The following is a 22,769-nucleotide window of genomic DNA, read 5'->3' on the forward strand; positions in this document are numbered from 1 at the left end:
AGTGCCATCCAATCAGTGAGCTGGAGCAGTGTGATTGGCAGCACCGTGAACCAGTCAGAGGAGAGGCTGTGTAGCTGTCATGGTTACCGGATGAGGCCTAGCTGAGCTCTAATCCCGCAGAGTTACTTGTCAGCCAGCATGGGGGAGCAGTGCGGGGAAGTGCTGACTCTCCAGCTCGGACACTATGCCAGCTTTGTGGGCACCCACTGGTGGAACTCACAGGTAATGGAAGGAGAGGCTGGAGGGCAGGGGGGTGCAGAGTGTCTGCAGTGAGAGGCTGGAGGGCAGGGGGTGCAGAGCCTCTGCAGTGAGAGGCTGGAGGGCAGGGGGTGCAGAGCGTCTGCAGTGAGAGGCTGCAGGGCAGGGGGTGCAGAGAGTTTGCAGTGAGCGGCTGGAGAGCAGGGGGTGCAGAGTGTCTGCAGTAAGAGGCTGGAGAGCAGGGGGTGCAGAGTGTCTGCAGTAAGAGACTGGAGAGCAGGGGGTGCAGAGTGTCTGCAGTAAGAGACTGGAGAGCAGGGGGTGCAGAGCGTCTGCAGGGCAGGGGGTGCAGAGCGTCTGCAGTGAGAGGCTGCAGGGCAGGGGGTGCAGAGCGTCTGCAGTGAGAGGCTGCAGGGCAGGGGTTGCAGAGTGTCTGCAGTGAGAGGCTGGAGAACAGGGGGTGCAGAGCGTCTGCAGTGAGAGGCTGGAGAACAGGGGGTGCAGAGTGTCTGCAGTGAGAGGCTGGAGAGCAGGGGGTGCAGAGTGTCTGCAGTGAGAGGCTGGAGAGCAGGGGGTGCAGAGTGTCTGCAGTGAGAGGCTGGAGAGCAGGGGGTGCAGAGTGTCTGCAGTGAGAGGCTGGAGAGCAGGGGGTGCAGAGTGTCTGCAGTGAGAGGCTGGAGAGCAGGGGGTGCAGAGTGTCTGCAGTGAGAGGCTGGAGAGCAGGGGGTGCAGAGTGTCTGCAGTGAGAGGCTGGAGAGCAGGGGGGGGCAGAGTGTCTGCAGTGAGAGGATGGAGAACAGGGGATGCAGTGTGTCTGCAGTGAGAGGATGGGGTGGTTCCAGAGAGGGTATTAGTCTACAGTAAAAATGGTTACAGATTATGTGCAGTGGGAGATCGCAGTAAGGTTATGGAAAGTACCGGTAAGTGAAGATTGAGGTACAGGCAATGGGGGTTCTTGCCTTTTGTGCTGGAATAGGCAGAATGACTTGATATTTTATTTATTTTTTTAAATTCTTTATTTTTCTTGTGCATGGATAGACAGTTTACATTTTTCTTGCGATGCCACAACAGCATTGGCAAGCTAATTAGAGACAAGTGGTTTCACATGGCATGCAATTTGACAGCACATTTTTATAATAATGTTATGTTAAGCCGGAAAGATTGTGCCAAAATATGAGGCCTAATTTTAAACTAGAAGTACTAATATTTCAAACATTGTCATACATAGGTGTAATTATAAGCGCTTGTATCTATATCTATTCATGTCGCTGTAGATCTTTACAATAAAAGGTTTTAAACAAGTTAACAGTGCTGTTGTACTTAGCGTAGTTTAGTCTTGATTGGGCATAGGTGAGAGGTCTGCGTTTTATGTACTAACAGCTGGTCTAGATTAAAGTAACACAGATTAGGTATATAGCTTTAAGGCTCATCACATGCATGAGTAGTCTCGTTGCTGGAATTGAAGTTATGAGTTATAGCGATGTATGGCATAGGAGACCTGATGCACAGGTGAGTTAGTGTGAGAGCAAAGTGAGAGTGGGTGGTGGGAAGAGAAAGAAAGCTTGAGCTAGCAAAAACATTGAAACATCAACAGGTGATTAAGATAAAAGGGTAACGTGCATCGCTAGCAATAATAAGTGAGCTCGCATGCCTGCACAGTTAATCAGTCCGTCAACCTATACCCCGGGTGGGCTGCAAGCCGCCATGTGTGGACAGTCCATGCAGGGCTTTCAGTGGTCCGTCGGCAACAGGTGCAGTTTGTTCGGTGTTTGCTGGTGCCTGCTGGGTCGTTTTTAGGGCCTGGGCTTTGCATGGTTACCCTCCGCTGCTGAGGTGTTCTGGCTCCCGGGTGAGTTTCGGCTTTGTGGAGGTGTTATACTCCTTCTGATTGTCAGGGTGTCTTTCAGGTGTTGAGTCCCGGCAATATCCCGGTAGGCATGGGGGATAGGGGCCCTCCTGCCCTAGGCTATCCTGGAGACCTGTTTCTCAGCCCCAAACACTCGCGTAATCGTAAGGGAGGCTCCCGTTGGTCTGTTTCCGCCTGTGGCGGTGGACCTGCCACTTCCGTGGTCGGTGCCCCAGGGGCTGAGCCCTGCGGACCTTCAGTCCAGGCCGGTGCAGGGTGAGTGGTTTAGATGCTTCAGGGTGAGTTACACCAGGAGGGGTTGTACCCCTCTCCTGCTGGTCTCCGCTGCACCGCTCCTCCCGGTCTTGGGTCGGTGAGGCTGCCGATCGTGCCTTAAGTTGCGCCCAGAAGCGTGCAAAGTGCTTGTCTATGCGCTTCAGCATGCGGTCAACAGGGCAATGTTGGGCCACCGTTTGTAGCTGTTGTTCCTGTGCAGGGTCGGGGTATGCCTCCGCCATCTTGGATCTACAGTGAGCGGTGTCTGTGCCGTTCCAGTCGCTTGTTTGTGTTGATTTTGCGGGTTCCATCCGTGGGGACCGGGATAACCCCTACCAGTCCAAAGGGGGGGGGGGGGGGAGGGTCCTCTGTGGTCTCTTGCCATGTCAAGCTGCGGTATCCAGCTTGGGGGGACCGTGCAAGTCTCCCTTGCTCTGTGGTTGACAGGCTGCAAAATACTGCCGCGGTTATCTGCGGTTTTTGGCTTCGCTACAGGTGTCTAAATGTGTGGTATCGTGTCTCTTCTCTGCTGGGCACCTCAGATTCAGGTTTGGGACACTGTGGCTCGAGATATTGCCTTGAATCTGCGGATATTTGCAGGAGCCCCAGCTAGACACGTCTTGTCTGCTTGCAGGTCAGGCTCCGCCCCGACTGCATATTTATTAAAACTGTAATTGACGGACATTTCTCTTACACGTTCTTACTTTATTTTAAGAATACCACGTTTTCTAACCCTCTTGGCCGTAATGTGGAGCCTGAGATTTGCAGTAAAGTCCTGTTCAGACATGGGGTAACACTGAAAGGAATGGATACCTACACCCCACGTCTCATTATCATGGATCTTAAAGGTGAGTAGAATGCTGGCCAGGAAAACTGGCAATAGCCACTAGTAACATCACAGTAAAACAGTGCTTAGGAAAACAAATCCTGTTTGTTTATTTTTTTTTTTTAAGGATAATTTTATAAAAATACTTGTTTATGCATATTGCCTCATAAGAATTAATTTGGGCACCCTATCAGATCATGATTAGTCCTGGCACATCATGTGTTGTGAAGGACTTAAAGGTACACTAGAGACGCCCAGACCACTTCAGCTTATTGAACAGGTCTGGGTGCAGTGTCCCAGGTCCCTAACCCTGCAGTGGTAAATTAAGATATATTATCATATTTTCCCAAGTTTGTACACGAAAAAATAGATCTCCAGTGTTATAAAGGCAATTGAACACAATTGTACCTGTTACCTGTGACAAATGTTTTCTTTTGCTGGAATTGTATAAATTATCACATCTATACATTGACTACATCTGTCTTCGTTGCACTATTTGTGTTCCTGAGACACATTGATCCATAATCTTCCATGAACCCAAACCCCATCCTAATTCATCACAAACTTGCGATGTCTCCACCATATTTGTTCTGTCCTTCTTCTAGGGAGTCTCAGTTCATTGAGAGAAGAAGGGTATTTATACGAAGACAAAGACACGAGGAGCTCAACGCCAGCCTGGTGAGGATTCCTTCGCCAACAATGTCACATAGTTCTATTGTGATCACATGATTTCACTGAATAATGTATAGAATGGTCACACTTGCCAATCATGGTTATAAAATAATCTGTTGGAGCAGTCTGACTTGATACAGAATTGGCTTTTTATCACAGCGTCATGTGGTTGGTAAAAAGAATACCCACTGATTGCAAGACTTTGTAAATTGTTCTTGGCATTTATTCCCCCACTTCCTTGATCAAAATTCTCTGCAGCGCCATCTGTAGCATAGAGGAGAGGAACAGTGAATGGTGCGGTAAACGGTGATATCGGACTTTCTGTAATAAAGACATTCATAGAAATATATATAAAATTAATGAGGCCACATTTTCCTCTTTAGGTAGGATCAAACTAGTTGTCTCCAAACTAATCCTTAAAGGGACACTATAGTCACCAGAACAATTACAGCTTATTGTATTTGTTCTGTGAGTAGAATCATTACCTTCAGGCTTTTTGCTGTAAATACTGTCTTATTAGAGAAAATGCAGTGTTTACATTAACCCCTTAAGGACAATTGACATGTGTGACATGTCATGATTCCCTTTATTCCAGAAGTTTGGTCCTTAAGGGGTTACAGCCTAGTGATAACTCCTCTGGCACTCAGATGGCTACTAGAAGTACTTCCTGGGGCAGTGCTGCACAGTGTGACTGACATTCAGTGTCTCCACCTTCTGCAGGCAGACACAGAATTTTCCTCATAGAGCTGCATTGATTCAAAACAGGTCTATGGGGAGATGCTGATTGGCCAGGGCTGTGTTTGACTTTTGCTGGTTCTGCCCCTGATCTGACTCCTTGACATACTCAGCCAATCCTATGTGAAAGCTTTGTGACTTGCTCACAGAATCACTTCTGATGATGTCAGCCAGCAGGCAGATCAGGGGCAGAGGCAGCTGCATATTTAAATACAAGTAAGATTTTACTATATTTAGAGGTGCCGAGGGAGGCAACATGGTGGTTTTAACTCTATATGGTCAGGAATAAATGTTGGTGTTCCTGACCCTATAGTGTTCCTTTAATTTATTTACCCCTCTTTTTCCAGGAGAGGGTGTCTAACTACACACTTAGAGGATCCCCCTGTACAGAAGCCTTTTCTGGAAGATATAGGGATGAAGCCACTGAGACAGAAGGTAAAGGTTTGAAAAACAAAAAGGAAGGAAGTTACCAGTGCTAGGGGGTCTAATATAACAGTAGGCTTGTTGCATTGGTAAAGAGGGGTAGGAATTAATCCAAAATGGCTAATGGTGTAGAATGATGTGGTGTCATTGATAAGACATTGGTTGTGGATTATCAAAATAAATGTGTGGTGCAGATCAGGGTGTCTCGATAGATGTATGTGGTTAAGACATGTATTATACTAGATTTTAGTTTCATATTGCTCACTTTTCTTTTAATCTTTCTTAGGGTGAAACAGTTTCAGAAAGCTGTGTAAGCGGTATGTCATCAGGTATGTGTTATTCACCAAAACATACAAGCAGGCACACAGGCACCTAGCTTCAAGATGTCCAGATTCCATTCAGTGTATAAATCATTTGTGTATTTTATTCTGCCACAGCCGTAGGTAGTGGACTGTCGACGCTTAGCTCCATGAAGAGCCACAATCTGGAGAAAAGTGTGAATGTTTGGTCTGACTTTCTCCAAACAGACCTTCATCCAAAATCAGTGTGTGTCGTTAACCAATACAACCATGGAGGGTGAGTAATCCTCATATTAATATAACAGTAAGGGGGGGAACAAGGCACATTAGTAAAAACTGAGCAAATCCACTCCTCAAATATGATGGAGGTAACTGCGTCTAAAGCTGAACTATGTATCCTAAAATCACATGCTGGACATGAGTTAAGACCAGCCACAGATAAATGTTTGTTGGAGCCACTTCCTGGTCTTGGCAGGTGCAGGAACTCTAATAAGGTATTATTTAAAGGTATTTACATAAAACATTAAGTGATAGGGTCCACTTCCAACCTAGTGTCCCATTAAATAAATCATGTCTTGGAAAGCCAGTGATTTTACTTCCGCACCCTACAATGTCAACATTTTTTTGTTTTAGTGAATCGAACACTAAATTGCACAATGGAAGCATAAATAGCAGACATTAATGGCATTTAGTGTATAACCATGTTTCGAAAACATTCAGGGTCCACATCCACACATACCCTTCCATAAGTGTGCACCATAGTCCGGAATTATGAAAAGAATAGAGTTGGCGGCAGATGGTGTAGAAATGACAGTGTGTGAAAGGAGTAGGTTTAAAAGAACACTTTGAATGTAATCTGCAGAGAAATAGAGGGACTGGAATCATTCAGCCAAGGGCAGTCCATTCTAAAAGACGCTTCTTACCTGGAAGATATTGAAGATCGTTTGCATTTCTTCATAGAGGAATGTGATTATTTACAGGTAAGATTAAGCTCAAACATACAATGGGAATACATCTAAAGCAGGAAAGGGACTTACTAGTACAATGTCTCCAACATTAGGGTTTCCAGTTGCTTTGTGATCTACACGATGGCTTCTCTGGACTTGGCGCCCAGATGGCGGAGTTCTTGCATGACGAGTACCCTGGACGTGGGATACTTACCTGGGGCACTTGTCCTGTGCAGTCTGGAGAGAGAGTGAGTACAGGACTTTTACTGAATGTTACTGCCTGGGTTTCTCTGGATTTACCAGGTGTGTACAATGGATTGCATTTGGTGCTTATTTTTTGAGTGATTGCGTTATTCTTTTATGCTGACAGAATATGCATAAGGCTATGTTCCAGATGATGAACGTGATCATGGGACTCGTCAAGATGTCCAGCCTGAGCACCCTGTTCTGTCCCCTTTCTCTGAATTCCAGTTTAGGACGGAGACCAGGCCCACCAACCTCTTTCCCGCATCTGTTGTACAATGTGAGTATAGTTATCGATTGACCTAATCCTCACTTATGTGCCTGATTTTTCCAACTTCTCTCAGTTGTTTTCCTACTTTTGCACACATGGAACAGTTGTTTAGGAATCAGTCGTTTATAATGACAGTGTTCTTTCAGCCAGCATTACAGTATCACAGCAGCTCCATATTGGCTATCGCCCTGGACACAATAACTGCTCCCTACAGAGTGCCAGCCTCTCACTTGTCCATGCAAGACATGGCCGAGTCCCTCAACTTCTGCGGAAGAAAGGTGAGTTTGTGTGGGCTTCTTTGTGTAACATAAATCCAATAACCTAATTTATGTTGACCAGTTAGGCTGCACAACTTATATTCCCAAAAAGTGACCAAATAAGTAGATTCTAAAATGAGCATTTAGTTAAACAGTGCCTGTACATATCTCATTTTACTTAATTTTCCAAAGTACACTTGGCATTGTGTTCTATTCTATAAACTGTGTGGCATACTAACTGGAGCATAATAGGGATGGCCCATAACACAGATTAGAATGAGGCATAATGGGACATTTGTCTTATGGGTGCTTTAGCTGGAGGGTCAAATGGTGTGGAGTAGAAGGTGATTAGGCAAAGTTGGAATGCAAATAAAGTTCTTTAGTCTCACACTTACCTCGGAATGTGTACATTACACATAGATGATGAAACTACTAGTGTGTTAATTTAATTCCCTACTCACCATTTTGACATATTAGAAATACTCCTTTGCAAAGCAAGATAAAATATTGTTTTTTCATTACCAATTCAATAAATATATAGATGTCATCACTACTAAAACTCAGCCTTTCGACCCCACATTTCAATGCCCTTTGCTTACCATAAAATGATCCCACTAGAACATGCCTATTGTATGTACATAGGTCGTTTCAGCAGCTGCATCGCTCCCTTTCCCCATTGAAGTTGGTTCCAGCCTTCCGGATGCTCTTTCCTCTCACTTGGCTGCTGCTCCCTGGAGTTCTCTCTCACCATGTGGTACCAGAGGCTCGGGTGGCAAGACAGAGTGTTTCTCCCAGTCCGTGGTTCTGCGAGGAATCAGTAAGGACAAACAGAACAGGTAACAGATGGAGTTCTGTACCCTTTACTCTTATGATGTTCCTGATGAGCACAGCCTTAATTTCAAGGTTTCTACAGATTGATGGAACCAAATACAATTGCAGAACACACAAGATAGCTTTAAACCTTCCCCTGTGATACATTGATCAATGAGTGCAGTTGCTAATTGTTGTATAACTTTTTCTCTTAGTAATCTCTCCTCTGGGATTAGATCGTCTTCTGCGTTATATTCACAAAGCACTGGGGAAGATGTCTTGCAATGTTACTTACAAGCTTTGTATCCAGCTTACACTGTCAGGTGAGTTTAATTTATTAATAGAACGGCATATCCCATCCATTGTCACAGGACTACGGGTTTGGTTTTTTGCAAAGGAGATGGGGGGAAAAAATACAAATATTTTGAATGTAGTGATGAGGTTTAAGGGTTCCAAGGAGGGGCTGTTAAAATGCTTGTTTGTGAAAGTTTTGTTAACATTTTGAAAGAAGTGGGAATGATGTAGCAATTCATGCTGGATGGAGGAGGATATTATGGAAGATTTTGTTTGCCTCTTCTCTTCCAGCATACCCCATGTGTTCCAAGATCCCTGCAGACTAGGACCATCATTTCCACAGTTCTTTTCTCCAGTGGTGACCAGAGAAGGATTCACACAAAGCATGCAATGTGAACCGCCACAAGGTAACTACAGCAGCCTGATCTATTCTATAATTCTCATCACCTCACTACACAATTAAAATAATTTTTTTATAGAAATGGTTAAAAGGTATTAGGGGAGGACATTGCAGGTCCTAGCTTTCAGTAATTTCATTTTGTGACAATGTGGGGGGGGATAAATAATGACTTGTTTCCACTGAGCGGTAAGTTTCGGTAGGGTTAGAATGGTCCAGCCTATTCCGGTGAGCTTTTCCACTGCAGGCAGGGTTTAGACCAAATGCCTAGCGTGTCATTTGTCGCGAGCATTGTTGTTTTCTTGTCTGCCAATCAACGGATTGTATAGTGTGATGCCAGTAGCGCCGCCCTAACCATATTTCCTATAGACATACATCTGAAGGGGGCCAAGGAATGGTGTGGTTTGGTTGTATGGGCCACTTTCATAATAGCATACCGAACCGCTCGGTGTAAATGGGGCATAAAATGGTTAAGTACCCTGCTTATGTTTAGTTCTGTAGAAATCAATTGGCTTAGGGTTGGGGGTGTTTCTAATTAATGTTTCCATTTACAGTTAGCTGGATAAACCCAGGTCTTTGTGCAATACACGCTTCAAGCTTGCCATCAATTCCATGTTGCAAGAATGCAGCCAGTACAGGTGGAGACATATCTCCTCCCTAAGGGTTGGAGAAACCAAAGCAGACTTAAAGGCATAATTACTTTGTGCTTTAAACTGCAAATTTAAGTGCTTATGATAACTAACTTTGTACAGGGTGTTCCCACCACCACTACAGAAAGCTAAAAGTTTTCTGGTTGAGATTGACGTGGTGGTGCAGGACCTAGCTCCTAAGACAGAACTTGCAGTTCTATGTAGGGTGTAGTAGAGACCACGGAAGAAGTAAAACAATTTCACTACTTACAATGGGAGTTGGCTCGGCATGCCTTGTACCATACCCATTACACTGTGTTGTAGTGTTATGTTGCTTTGACTGTCCCTTTAAATTTAGTAAATGTGTACACCTTTTGAGAATTCACCTCTCTTGACAGATGGTTTCTCCTGGATGCATGATCATTCCTAGCCTTTTAAGAGTTTCTGCAGTTGTGGAGCTTTCTCTGTATAATAAGTCTTTGTGGTATGGGTCCATTCTTATTTTTCAGGTGTGGACTGTGTTCCAATGTTCACTGCTCTCCAGACATCCAAAAACCTGTACCACATGCTGCGTGGTCTGTATGAAGAAACACGGAAGGTGGATGTCCGCCGTTTTTCCACCTTCTTCAGTTCTGGTGTAGAAATGGATGATTTTGAAGAGGCCTTGCAGCAACTCAGGGATCTCGCCCAGTGTTACAGTAGTGCAGACGATGAAATGGAGGAAGATGATTAAATCAGGCACGTGTTTTCCTTACCGTGAGCTGTCTTACAGACACAAGGACAGAACTCAGTAACATTAATTTAAATTTAATGTCACAAGCACACATCCTAAAACAAATAATACATATTTATACAAGTTCTTATCTACACAAGTCCATCTCTCCAGCCTAATCCTCATCAGATATCTGCTCAGCCACTTCCTCTTCTTCATCGGAGCTGGTAGCACATGCTGCCAGGAAGAGATTGACAAGCTCTCTGAAACGTTGACAGACCTGAGAAAAAGGAATCCTAAATTAATAAACATTCTCTCTTCTCCCTCCCGTCATCAGTTTTACTACCCACAAACAAATTCTGCTGTAACCATGTGACTGTCAAATTCAGCACATTTGTATATTATTATATAGTGTGTATATGTTCAAATATTGCGGTTTTATATACATTGTACAAATATGAACAACTAAAGGCTTGTGTGTCTCTGAAGAGAGCCTATGTAGAGATGACAATATATAATATTGCCATGTTACAGAAATGTAGTTTGTCAATTCTGTGCTGCTTGCGCATGCAGTATATTTGGTGTGAGTTTTTTGTTATAAAAAGGGCCACTCTTGGCTTCTTAATGAGGTGGCTATAGGGCCTGGAGTCAAGTTAGGCCACCTACTTTTAGCCTAGTACCAGTTGTCAAAACAAACTTTCCTATAGCGGGGGGAGGATGAGTATCCAGGGTTGCCAACCTTAGTATAACTGTTTAACCTCTAAAAATAAGAGGGCACTAGTGACCCAACCCCTATAATTGCATTGAAATGAAGCGGTCATGGGCACATAAAATCAGCAAGATGAAGGTAACCATATATAAAGTGGATGCTTTGCACGGTTATACACAATGTACCCATTTTGCGTTGAAAATATACAGGTATGTACTCTATGAACAGACTTAATGGAAACCCAATACACATTTTCCCCATTAGGAAACTGAGCTGCTGCATTAATGTAGTGGTTCTGTTTGGTATAACATGTCCCTGCAGGGTTTTCAGAGAAAATGCAGTGTTTATAGTGCTCCCTAGGAACACCTCCAGCAGCAGTCGCTCTGCATGGAGAGGCAGAATACTCGCCACAGAGATACATTAATTCAATGCATCTCGATGAGGAGATTCGGATTGGTGCAGTGTTTAGCCGAGCATGCGCACTAGCCTCTCAATACTTATCTATGGGAAAGCGTTGGATTGGCTGAGATAATCAATTATCTCAGCCAAAAAGGTGGACTGGAGAGATGCTGGAATAAAGGTAACTGATCTGAACCTTTTAACCCCTTAAGGACACATGACGTGTGACATGTCAGGATTCCCTTTTATTCCAGAAGTTTGGTCCTTAAGGGGTTAAAGCCTTTATAAGCATAAATAGGGTTATTACAACTATAGTGTTCCTTTAATCTCAGAGTGTTTACCCACCTCAGCTGGAGTCTTGTTTCCAAGTTTTGAAGAGATTGCATCAAATGTTTCATCCTGAGCTCCTTTCTCCTGACACATTGTAAGGATAACGCGGTCTGCTTCCCTGCAAGGAAATCCAATCATCGTGTCAATGTATCATATAATGGCAAAGAAATCATAACATTTTGGCACAGCACAAACCTTACTTCCTCTAACCCATCAAAATAAACCTCTCATTAAAACAGGACACAACCTGCTTCCTCCCAGAAAAGCCATCATGTTAGCAGAGTGAATAACTGAACTTTCACTTAAAGGGACACTATAGTCACCAGCACAACTACAGCTTAATGTAGTACTTCTGCTGAGTATAGCCTGTCCCTACAGGTTTTTTTTGCTGTAAACACTGCCTTTTCAGAGATTTACATTGCTGCCTAGGGATACCTCCACTGGCAGTCACTCAGATGGCCACTAGATGTTGCTTCCACTCTCTGCATTGGGATGCTGAACATTTCCCATAGAGATGCATGGATTCAATGTATCTATGAGGAGATGCAGATTTGCCAGGGTGGCATTTGACTGAGATAATCAATTCTGATTAACTCTGCCAAGGAAGGGGAGCCAGCGCTGGAATAAAAGTAATATTGTACACGAGTTAAGGGGGGACCTAAATAGTGTTTCTAAGGGTCAGGAATACACGTTTACACACCCTATAGTGTTCCTTTAATATAACCATCTCTTACAACACACAGGTTATTCACTAAATAGAAAATGGTGATAAATTGTTAAAGGGACTCTCCAGTGCCAAGAAAATAGTGCCCCTCTCACCCCCCATCCCAAGTTGCAGAACAGGTTGAAACCCCTTCAGTGACTTACCCGAGACCACCGCCAATGTCCCTACTCTCCTGACGTCAGCGGGGGAGACCCAATGCGCATGCCATGCAATGGCCATTCATTAGACCTCCCCATAGGAAAGCATTATTTAATGCTTTCCTATTGGGATTTCAGCGATGCTGGAGTTCCTCACATAGCGTGAGGACGTCCAGCGCTGCTTAAAACACTTTTCGGGTTCTAAGAACACGGAAGTCCCTCTATGTGTAGTCCCTCCTATGTAAAGTTCTGCTTTTGAATAGATTTACACACAATGATTTGTATTGGCCCCGGATATATTTGTATAATGTTATCATATCCCCTCTGAGGCGACGCTTTTACAAACGAAAGATGTTTAAATTCCCCTGGCAATTAAAGACCTGTGAGCTTAACGTCTGTATCTGGGAAAGTATTTGAAGGGTTATCAAGGGATGATTAATTTTCAGAAATTCATTGGGGAAAACCATTGTTATTGCATTCTATGATGAAGTAAGTGGAAGTATGGATCAGGATGTTGCAGTGAATTTGATCTGCTTGAATTTTGCTAAAGCATTCAATACAGTTCCACACAATAGGCTTGGTCTAGATGAAACTTCTTGTTTTTGGGTATAATATTGACTTAAAGACCGAATACATTTTCAAACTGGACAAGGTAAATTTTGAAACTGGACAAAAGTGGTAAGTCGTGTCCCTCGTGGTTCTATTCTGGAACGGCTCCTATTCAACATAACTATAAATGATCTTGAAATAGGCACTGAACCCAGTATATAGGGCAGAGCACACACGAACCAGTTGCATGGGTCCATTCCCACCTACACTCCAGCCCTCCCGAGACAATACTACCATACTAGGCTCTGTGCCCACAACCCAGACCCCCAGGCCAGAACAATAACACACAACGAGATCCGAGTCCCTGAGTTTGAGGAGACTGGAGGAACCAGGCACATACGCACCCATGTTCTAAAGAGGGCAAAGCACCCACAAAATGCTTGCTTACCCACAACACAAATGTAATGTTAAGTTTCTAATGTTTATTTTCCACTGCCATACTCTGATGAGAATGAATTCTTAAATGCGAAAATTCAATAAAAAAATATAAATTGAAAAAAGAAATAGGCACTGAAAGTTATGTTTCAGACACAAAACTCTGTAAAGTAATACGGTGTAAGCAGGACATTACTTCGCTGGAAGAACGATTTAGATAGACAAGGGGACTGGGCACTCAAATGGCAGATAACACTTCATGTAGATACATGCAAAGTCATGCACTTAAGGTATAAGTTACTTGTGCATTCTTTATCTCAAATAATAGTGAATTAAGGAAAGAAGGATGCCTCTGCATTCCACCTGCTAAATCCTCTGCCATAATGTGCAATATAACCATTAGATCTCTTTACATGAAGTGTTAAAGGACCACTATAGTGCCAGGAAAACACTCTGAGGGTCCCACTCCCATGGCGCTGAAGAGGGAGGAAGGGGTTAATCCCTTACCTTTTTTTCCAGTGCCGGGCTCCCTCTGCGCTGGGACTCTCCTCCCTCTTCTTCAGTCATCGGCTGAATGCGCATGCGCGGCAAGAGTCGCGCGCGCATTCAGCCATTCTCATAGGAAAGCATTATCGATGCTTTCCTATGGACGCTGGCGTCTTCTCACTGTGAAAATCACCGTGAGAAGCGCGGAAGCGCCTCTAGCGGATGTCAATGAGACAGCCACTAGAGGCTGGATTAACACATAGGTAATCATAGCAGTTTCTCTGAAACTGCTATGTTTACTGCAAAAAGGGTTAAACCGAGCTGGACCTGGCACCCAGACCACTTCATTAAGCTGAAGTGGTCTGGGTGGCTATAGTGGTCCTTTAAGGAAATCTGTACATGTCAGATTCAGGGAGTTGTGGTTGTATAAACAGAAACAAAAGTGATTCATCTCCTAAATGGCAGACACCTGAGCAGTGAGACTGCAGGGGCATGATCTACACATCAAATCTGCTTCATTAAATCAAAGTAGTTTTAGTGCATCCCTTCAATTCCAAGGTTGAACATGAGAAATAGTAGGGACTGTATTTTCTTATGTTTAACTCGAAGGTTGACAGAATGGGTGACGTTTAGTCAAGCTCCATGGCCTTTGTCAACTACGTCATTGGGAGAGAAAAATGGAGATCATTGGAAGCGCCTGTGATCCCTCATTCAGCATGCACAAAGCCTGTATTTTGCACATGCTCAGTTTCCTTATTTCTTTGGTCGTCAGCTGCACGGTACGCCCAGCAATGGGCAGAGAATACCATTTCAGGGTGCTGCCATCTTCTAAAATGAAAATGGCACCGCCTAGGAAACAAAGACTTAAAGGGATTGTTTCCCTATTAATAATGTAGTAAAGATGGCCTCGGGTCCCAAAATGGTTCGTGGGGAGGGGGAAGGGAAAAGGGATCCGTTTAGTAACACATCCACTTTAAATCACTTTGTTTGTGCTCTAACCACACCTCTCTGGCTGAGACTTTTTTTTCTTCTTTTATTCAAAAGATCTTATGTCCTGCTCAATAATCTGCTAAAGCCTGCAGGAGCCTCTCCTGTGTGCGAGTTCAATATGAGAATTTAGGATAGTGCGCAGGTAATTCTATTTTTTTTTTCTATGTATTGGGGCTGATGGGTACTGTAGTCATTGGTGCTGCCCAGGAGTAGTGAGCGTTTAACCCCTTAAGGACCGGCCTGTTTTTGCGTTGTTTGTACGTTAAGGACCAGAGCAGTTTTAACACTTTTGTGGTGTTTGTGTTTAGCTGTAATTTTCCGCTCTCTCATTTACGGTTACCATACAAGTTATATATTGTTTTTTTTCACGACAAGAAGGGCTTTCTTTACATACCAGTATTTATATTATGTCATATATTGTATTTAAAAAAAATAATAAAATATGGTGGGAAAAAAAAACAACAACATGTTTTTGGACTTTTACTTGAAAAATCTTTTACTTATCTACAAAAGCTAATGAAAGAAACTGCTAAATAGATTCAAAATTTTGTCCCGAGTTTAAAAACACCCAGTGTTTACATGCTTTATTGCAAGTTATAGGCCTATAAATACAAGTAGGAAATTGCTGTTTCAATATATATATATTTTAAATGTATCAATAGTGACATTGTTACACCGTTATCTGTCATAAATCCCCGAAACACACCTAACATGTACATATTTTTTAAAGTAGACAACCCAGGGTATTCAAAATGGGGTATATGTCCAGTCTTTTTTTAGTAGCCACCTAGTCACAAACACTGGCCAAAGTTAGCATTTATATTTGTTTGTGTGTTAAAAATGCAAAAAACGCTAACTTTGGCCGGTGTTTGTGACTAAGTGGCTACTAAAAAAGGCTGAACATACCCCATTTGCAATACCTTGGGTTGTCTTCTTTTGCAAATGGTATGCCATCATGGGGCTAATTCTCATTCCTTGGCTACCATACGCTCTCAAAGGCAACCTAACCAATCTGACAAATTTCAATAAAAAAAAAAAGTTAAATCAAGCCTTATATTTGACCCTGTAACTTTCACAAACACTATAAAACCTCTACATGTGGGGTACTGTTATACTCAGGAGACTTCGCTGAACACAAATATTAGTGTATCAGAACAGTAAAATATATCACAGCAATAATATCCTCAGTGAAAGAGCTGTTTGTGTGTGAAAAATGCAAAAAACTTCACTTTCACTGACAATATCATCGCTGTGATATGTTTTACTGTTTTGAAACACTAATATTTGTGTTCAGCGAAGTCTCCCGAGTAAAACAGTACCCCCATGTACAGGATTTAGGGTGTCATAGAAAGTTACAGGGTTAAGCACAGTGCTAGCAAATTAAATTATCTGGACTTTTGGCCTGGGTTGGCAGGCAGGTCCCTCAAATTGCAATCATTAAAATTACTTAATTAGGTAAAAATATTACATAAATATGCACGTAGAATTTTAATATATATACATATTTATATATTTGACGTCTACGTGTATATTTATGAAATTATTTATGTAATTATGTATGTGGACATATGTATATTTCGTATTATTTTTATTTATTTATACATAGATATATATATCATTACATTCTAAGTGTATTTTGATATAAATATATATATATCAATATCAAAATACTGTTAGAATAAAATTGCATATATATATATATATATATATAATTTTTTGAATTAAAAATTATTTTTATTTTTTGTTATTTATTTTTATTAACATATTATTTGTATTTTATAATAATATATATATACACCATATATATAGTTATTATATATATATTGTATATATTCGTGTGTAATTAAAATATAAGTGTATTTTTATATTAATATACGTATATATAAATATAAAAATACACTTAGTATGACATTATATATATATATATGATATATATACATATATTATATATAGGTATATATAGATATAATACATGTATATATATCATATATATATACACACACACACACATTATTTTTTTTTTTTACACAGTTTTTTTTTTTTACACTTTATTTTTGATTTTTCAGCACAGACAGTCCCCCTGCAGGCAGACACATGGACCCCTATTGCGGTCATGTGATCGAGTGATCACATGGCCGTGGGGTCCTGATCTGCCGAGGGGGGACTGCCCGGGCAGACAGGCAGTCCCCCTGGACCGGGAGGAGCGCTGATCGCCGCCGTGGGACCGACGGCGATCAGGTAAGTAGCCCCTGACCGTTATGACGGTTCAGGACCGTCAGCGGTCCAAACGCACATTTTACCGCTGACGGTCCTGAACCGTCAGCGGTCCTTAAGGGGTTAAGCACATTGCTTAATTTTGTATGTTTATATTTACCCAGCCATGTACAGTGCTGCCATCCACCCGATGTGTAATCTATTAATAATTGTGCAGGGGTTTAGAAAAATATCCCAGTCTTATTAAAGATGTTGCAATGTTAAGCAGCAATCTTAATTGTTAGTGTAGAACTCATCTAAGAAGTTGTTCTTGATGTGGCAGTTGGAGTGACATTAAAAAACCTCCAGTTGGGGGAGAGGTGTCACGGTTATCACCGTGCCATCCAGACAGCCAGGCGCGTTCGCCCCAGAAGTGCAGTGGATTTGAACCTGGGGCCTTCAGCTTCTTAAGCCAGAGTTCCTGCCTCTGAGCCACTTCTGAACTTTGGTTCTAACCTTGTTTTCCTGGCATTGCCTGCAGCACTAGGGATCTGGACATCCCCGTTGGCTCCTACCTGTCCATCTAAGTTCAGCTGAGGCAGTTCACTCATTAGCTGGGCATAAAACACTGCCCCTCCCTGAGAACATGGTCAGCTCGTTATTTCAGGTGTTCTGTTCCTGTTGCTTATAGATTGACTTGGCTAGTGACCCCTGCTTCTGGATCTTCGTTATTGCCTGTTCGTTGCCTGCCCTGACCTTTGGAACTGTGTCTGAATACTCTTCTGGATTTGCCCTTGTCTGTACTTCGAATTGCAACACCTTTCATGCACAGCCTCCGTTCACAGATTCACAGTCCTGGTGGTTTCTAACCTTATCACCTTGGACTGTGTATATCTGCAAGGGTGAGCACAAATCTCTGTCTATCGGACTCCCAACTAAAGTAAGCCCTGACACGAGGCCGAGCAGCCATGCTGGCTGGCTGCATGTCAGAACAGCTCCAAAGGGCTCTGGACTAAAATCAATTAAAAACATACCTACCGGTCTACCTTGCACTGGAAAACTTCAGCATATTATTACTGTGACAACCGGTACTGTGGATCTGACTTTGAACCGGAGAATAAGAGCCCCGGCCGCTGTTTTGCTCTACGACTCGAAGCTGCACGTTAACACGTCGCTCCATTGTATGACTGGGCCCGTACCCTCCCCCCATCTGGACCGGTGGGGGTTATCCCAGTCCCTGCTGGAGGGCTCAGAAGCCACTCAGAGGCTATTCATTGGCAGACCACACTGTAAGGGCCTGGGTGACCCGGTGACCCGCTTCTAAGATGGCTGCAGCCTGGAACTCTAATGAAAGTTTAATGATAAGCCTGCAGAGAGGCACACTCAACGAGACAGAGGCCTTAATTAATTATTTTGGTTCCTATGGTCCCTGTGCCATCATGCGCCCAGCACTTAAATTTGGCAGCTGCAGCTACTTACCCTGGCTTCAAACCTAATGGCGGGAAACTCCACACAATGGCCCTATACCCTGGAGGGAAGTCCACAAGCGACAGCAACATCATTAGTACCTCTCTTGGATCTGATGGTGTAGTACTGCCTGGATTTTAGTGACCTGGTGGCTGATGTAAGCTGGGGGACAATTTCATGTGGCCAGTATGTTTGATAAAGTCTTACCTCTCCTACCTTTTAGTCCTTCGGTGGCTTTTAACATAACTAATAGAAAGGCTCTAGTGGCTTTTTTATACTGCTGCTTATACTTTAGATGTGCTTGACACCTTGAGCACACATACTCTTGTTTATTATAGCAGTGTCCAAACTCAAGCTACGTTTCTCAGTTATAGATTTATTAAGTCTAATGTTAGGACACATCTGAGTAATCTGCAAATGCATCACTTATTCTAGTCCGTGTAGGGTAGCATGTTTCTCTTATTCTATTTTATTTCATAAAAATGTGCAGTGTTATCAAATGCCATACAGTTGTCAATCTATGTCTATTAAAATGCTTGCTCTAGCTGTTGTGGCATTGCAAGCCTGTTTGTATTATCTACACACAACTAAAATATAGAGGGAAAAAAAACACGTCCACTTACTTAAACCAGTTACTTAAATGTGCTTGGGGATTTCTGATTGTTTACAGGTAAGTTTTCTCGGTTTTTATTCTATGTATTGTGAATGATATGTACTATACTCCTTGGTGCAGCCCAGGAATTGTGGTAGTTTGAGCGCAGGGTTTAATTTTGTATGTTTTTAAAGTTCCATTAACAGAGTTAGAGATAAGAACATCTAATTTAATCACTATGCAGTGGAATTTGATCTAAAACTCTAACCATTTTTTTTAATGGAGGCTGTGTCAGTCACAGCCAGGGAAGGTGTGGCTAGGGCTGCATAAACAGAAACAAAGTGATTTAATTCCTAGATGTCAGAGAATTGAGCAGTGATACTGCATAACCCAGTCACCAAAACGGCTTCATTAGATTAAAGTTAATTTGGTGCTTAGTGTGTACCTTTAGGGATCTCATGGTAACTCAAATAACTTCTGTCATCCATAAAGGGACACGTCAAACACAGTGCTGATGTGCTTTGTGTTTCTGGAGTCTGTCATTTTTGACAGTTTATCAAAGTGCCAGAAGGGTGAGAAACACCTCCCTCCCTGGCTGTCACTCAAACTCAGTATTACAGCTCACTGAGAAGCTTCAATAAGAAATCATTGGTCCTTCCCCAAGCACAGTATTGAAAGATGGTTTGCAAAGGCTGCAGACAGCAGTTCTGCAGCTTTTACAAGATTTTATTTCACACATACCTGAATGTTCCTAGTGAATAATGTCCTAAATTGTTAGAAATAAAATGTTAATGGAGTGTTCCTTTAATGCTTTCACGTACCTGGTCCAGAGGATGACCTTTTCTCCACTCGAGCTGACCGTAATGTTTTTGGCGCATACAGTAAGAGTCTGTTCCTCTTTTTCGCTGCATTTTTCTTGTTGAGTGTAAACATCTTTACTCTCCTGGGTCTCCTGGCTACCATCTGATGTAGAGTCCATTTTTTGGGAGGTGGAACAACTTGGGATGCTTTCCATGTTATCTTTGTCGTCTGCAGCAGCAGTTACGGAGGTACATGTTGGGGGAAGAGGAGGAGAGGAGGGTAGATGGGAGAAACTATCCAAAGCTTTCTGTGATGGTAGATCAGGATCTGGACGCGTAACTGCCAAGGATTTCCTGCCACTTTTGTGACCCAATGTGGGAGGCTTCCGTTTACTGTAGACAGCACAGCCAGTATTCCGGGACTTCGATGTAGAGACCACATTGTCGGGAATGGATGATGCTCTACCGCCAACAGTTCCTTTCGCTCCTGCCATCAGTCCGTCTGCCAGTGGCGTTCCTTTAGCTCCAGCCAATCTTCCTTCACAATCTTCTTTCCTGCCTATGAGACATAGAAAAAGATACTAAAACAATCAAGTTAACACAAAAGGAGGAAAGGAAAAACCAATCCATAAGATAATAAATAAAAGAATAAAGGAGGGTAAGTAGATTAGCTAGAACATTATGCCCTTATCTAGGGCAAAAAGAAACAAATGAAAAAACACAGAACCCTCATTCCATGATATTCAAGAGCAGGGGTTCCCAAAAGGTAGATCCCCAGATGCTGTAGAACAACTCCTCCCATGATACTTTGCATCTCTTTAGAATGACATGGCATCATGGAAGTTGTGGCTTTAAAACATCTGGAGATCTACCTTTTGGACCCCTGATCCGCAGAATCTGGTGAACCAGGGAGATGAATCACACGACCAGCATAACCGCCGGAATGACCGGGACGGGACCTGAGGCCTAATCCAAGCAGGGTACAAGAGGGGCGGCCGCTGTCTCAACCCACTCAGACAAGCAGCAACCACGGAATACAGCAACTAAAAGTTGAAGCATGTTATTACTACCAATGTATGACTATCATAAATTAGCATGACCTTTATTACTAATTATATATAAATGTTAAACCAACAAGTTGTCAAGCATGGACTACAACCATAGAAAGTTATCTTACCTAGACCCTCTTGCATATAAAAATTGTGCACTGTCCCTATGTACCCCATTGTTACCTATGTTCTGAAATACGCAAGTGGAATGCCTTCAGGGTACCACATGCCTGTATGTTACCCTTATATGCACTGCAAAAAAAAAGACAGATCAGCTACTTACCAGCTTCCTTTAAGGAGGATGCATGGCGCGCGGCACCCTGTGGCCCTCCACTTACTCCTTCCAGCATCTCCTTGCTTCTTTGAGTTCGGTTCTCGCATACCTATGTATCATAAATGGACATTAACCCATATGTACACATGCTAAGTCAACAGACATTACTTATCATGTAACACCTACTCACCTTATTGCTACACTGATTACACATCCTCCTCTTACACCGCTTCAGTCTTTGTTCTCCTCCCACTTCATGGCAAGAGCAAGGACAATCTTTCCCTCCATCCACCCAATCAACATCCTGCAGCAGTAAAGACAAACAAAAAAACATAGGCGAGGGAAACAGTGACCTCTATCCTGCTAAGGTACACACAAAGACAGCTATACGACAAGGCACACAGCCATAGAAAGAAGACGCACACAGAGAGATAACTATACACTCAATGAACACAGAGATTGCTACAGAGGCATGGCACTCAAACACAGAAAGAGTGATAAAGACAAAGCACACAAAGACAGAGAAACAGATAAATGTTACAGGTCAGTAAGGAAGTCAGACCGCTATTTGGCTGTAGCTGGTTAAGATGAGTGCAGACTTTTGCATGCTTACCTGTATGTGGTTCACATCCTTCTTCCTCTTGCTCCTCTGAGGTGGTTGAACCTTACTCCCTTCTTCCTCTTCCTCAATGTCTGGCAATGAAACCTCTTCAAAACCATCAAACTACGCAACAACAACAAAAAATGTATGTTTGCAATGTTAAATCAGCACCATCTAGAACAGAGGTGCACAGATGTTTTCAAAACTACAGCTTCCAAGATGCTTTGCCATTCTAAAAGCATTCAAACGGTATACAAAGCATCATGGGAGTTGTAGTTCAACATCTGGGGATCTACCTTTGGGCACTCCTGATCTAGAACGTGGCATGACATCTTCTTCTACGATAACTATATTTCACACATCCATCTGCATCTCCCACTGCCATCTATCCCTCACTAAATCCTCTACTCCGATACACCAGTCTCACAGGTTCTAATGGCCCTTTCTCCCCCTCACACAATTATTTCCTCAACCCCCCCCCTATGACTAACTTTATAATAGACTAACTTTGTAATCTTTGTCTTCAGTCCAGTTCAAAACTTCAAACTCTCCCATTCGGCTTGCTGGAGGTCTGAGGTGGTCGAAAAACAGAGAAAACTCCTCTTGCAAATGATGGTGGCCTTTCAAAAGTTGACACATCTGAGCCTTTAGCTGCAAATGGAAAACACACTGTAAACCACAGGTTCTTAACTTGTGGTACACGAACCCCAGAGGGTATGCCAGGAAGAGGCTGGATATGCATCAAGGCAAAGAAGGCACCATCTGTTTTGGATGCCATCCATCCTTATTTGGATGTACTTATGCTCTCTTATTTGGGTGTTTATATACACCATTTACTATTCTTTTATTGGCTTTAATGTATTTTTTCTATTATCCCTATTAGAAATATAGAATTTTGCCTCTTATAACTATCCTTTTTGGGAACAACAAAGAATTATCTACACATCTAAAGGGAGTGGGATCCCTTCTAACTATCCCACAGGCACCCAGACTGAGCCATATTTCTTTAGCTCTCTCCTTGTGAGTACTTAATCACGCAATTTGCACTTTATTATCTCTGTCCATTATTTTGTCTTTACAGTTATTCCATCTGTTTTTTAACCACCATCTTGATCCTAGATACTCCACCCATTATGTATGTATATATTTCTGTTTGATTTTAGTGTGGATAGAGAGGTTACCACACGGGTGTTTTTGAG

At 42.7% G+C, this 22,769-nt stretch overlaps 2 protein-coding genes across 3 annotated transcripts in view; one reads left to right on the plus strand and one right to left on the minus strand.

Annotated features, from left to right (window-relative positions):
* The first annotated feature begins 59 nt into the window (after positions 1–59).
* On the plus strand, positions 60–10,400 carry MSTO1 (misato mitochondrial distribution and morphology regulator 1). Of its 2 annotated transcripts, none has more exons than XM_063439544.1 (14): positions 60–222; positions 3,036–3,168; positions 3,752–3,824; positions 4,901–4,988; positions 5,263–5,305; positions 5,414–5,552; positions 6,138–6,255; positions 6,336–6,470; positions 6,593–6,745; positions 6,883–7,014; positions 7,636–7,829; positions 8,019–8,126; positions 8,389–8,504; positions 9,633–10,400. In XM_063439544.1, the coding sequence occupies exons 1-14, from the start codon at positions 139–141 to the stop codon at positions 9,854–9,856; spliced, it is 1,740 nt and encodes a 579-aa protein (XP_063295614.1). In that variant the 5' UTR covers positions 60–138; the 3' UTR covers positions 9,857–10,400. The 2 variants fall into 2 exon arrangements, with proteins under 2 accessions (XP_063295614.1, XP_063295615.1); XM_063439545.1 differs by having other exon boundaries at positions 5,263–5,293.
* Positions 9,911–22,769, minus strand: part of GON4L (gon-4 like) — a 39,934-nt gene continuing 27,075 nt past the window's right edge. The window contains exons 25-31 of the mRNA XM_063439298.1: positions 22,078–22,221; positions 21,583–21,693; positions 21,160–21,273; positions 20,979–21,078; positions 19,668–20,205; positions 11,289–11,391; positions 9,911–10,115 (exon numbers count right to left, since the gene is read on the minus strand). Coding sequence (XP_063295368.1) covers positions 10,011–10,115; positions 11,289–11,391; positions 19,668–20,205; positions 20,979–21,078; positions 21,160–21,273; positions 21,583–21,693; positions 22,078–22,221 — 1,215 coding nt within the window. The 3' untranslated portion in view covers positions 9,911–10,010. The remainder of the gene's footprint in view (positions 10,116–11,288; positions 11,392–19,667; positions 20,206–20,978; positions 21,079–21,159; positions 21,274–21,582; positions 21,694–22,077; positions 22,222–22,769) is intronic.

This window comes from Pelobates fuscus, chromosome 13 (genome assembly GCF_036172605.1).
Source record: "Pelobates fuscus isolate aPelFus1 chromosome 13, aPelFus1.pri, whole genome shotgun sequence".
In the NCBI taxonomy this organism is placed as follows: domain Eukaryota; kingdom Metazoa; phylum Chordata; class Amphibia; order Anura; family Pelobatidae; genus Pelobates; species Pelobates fuscus.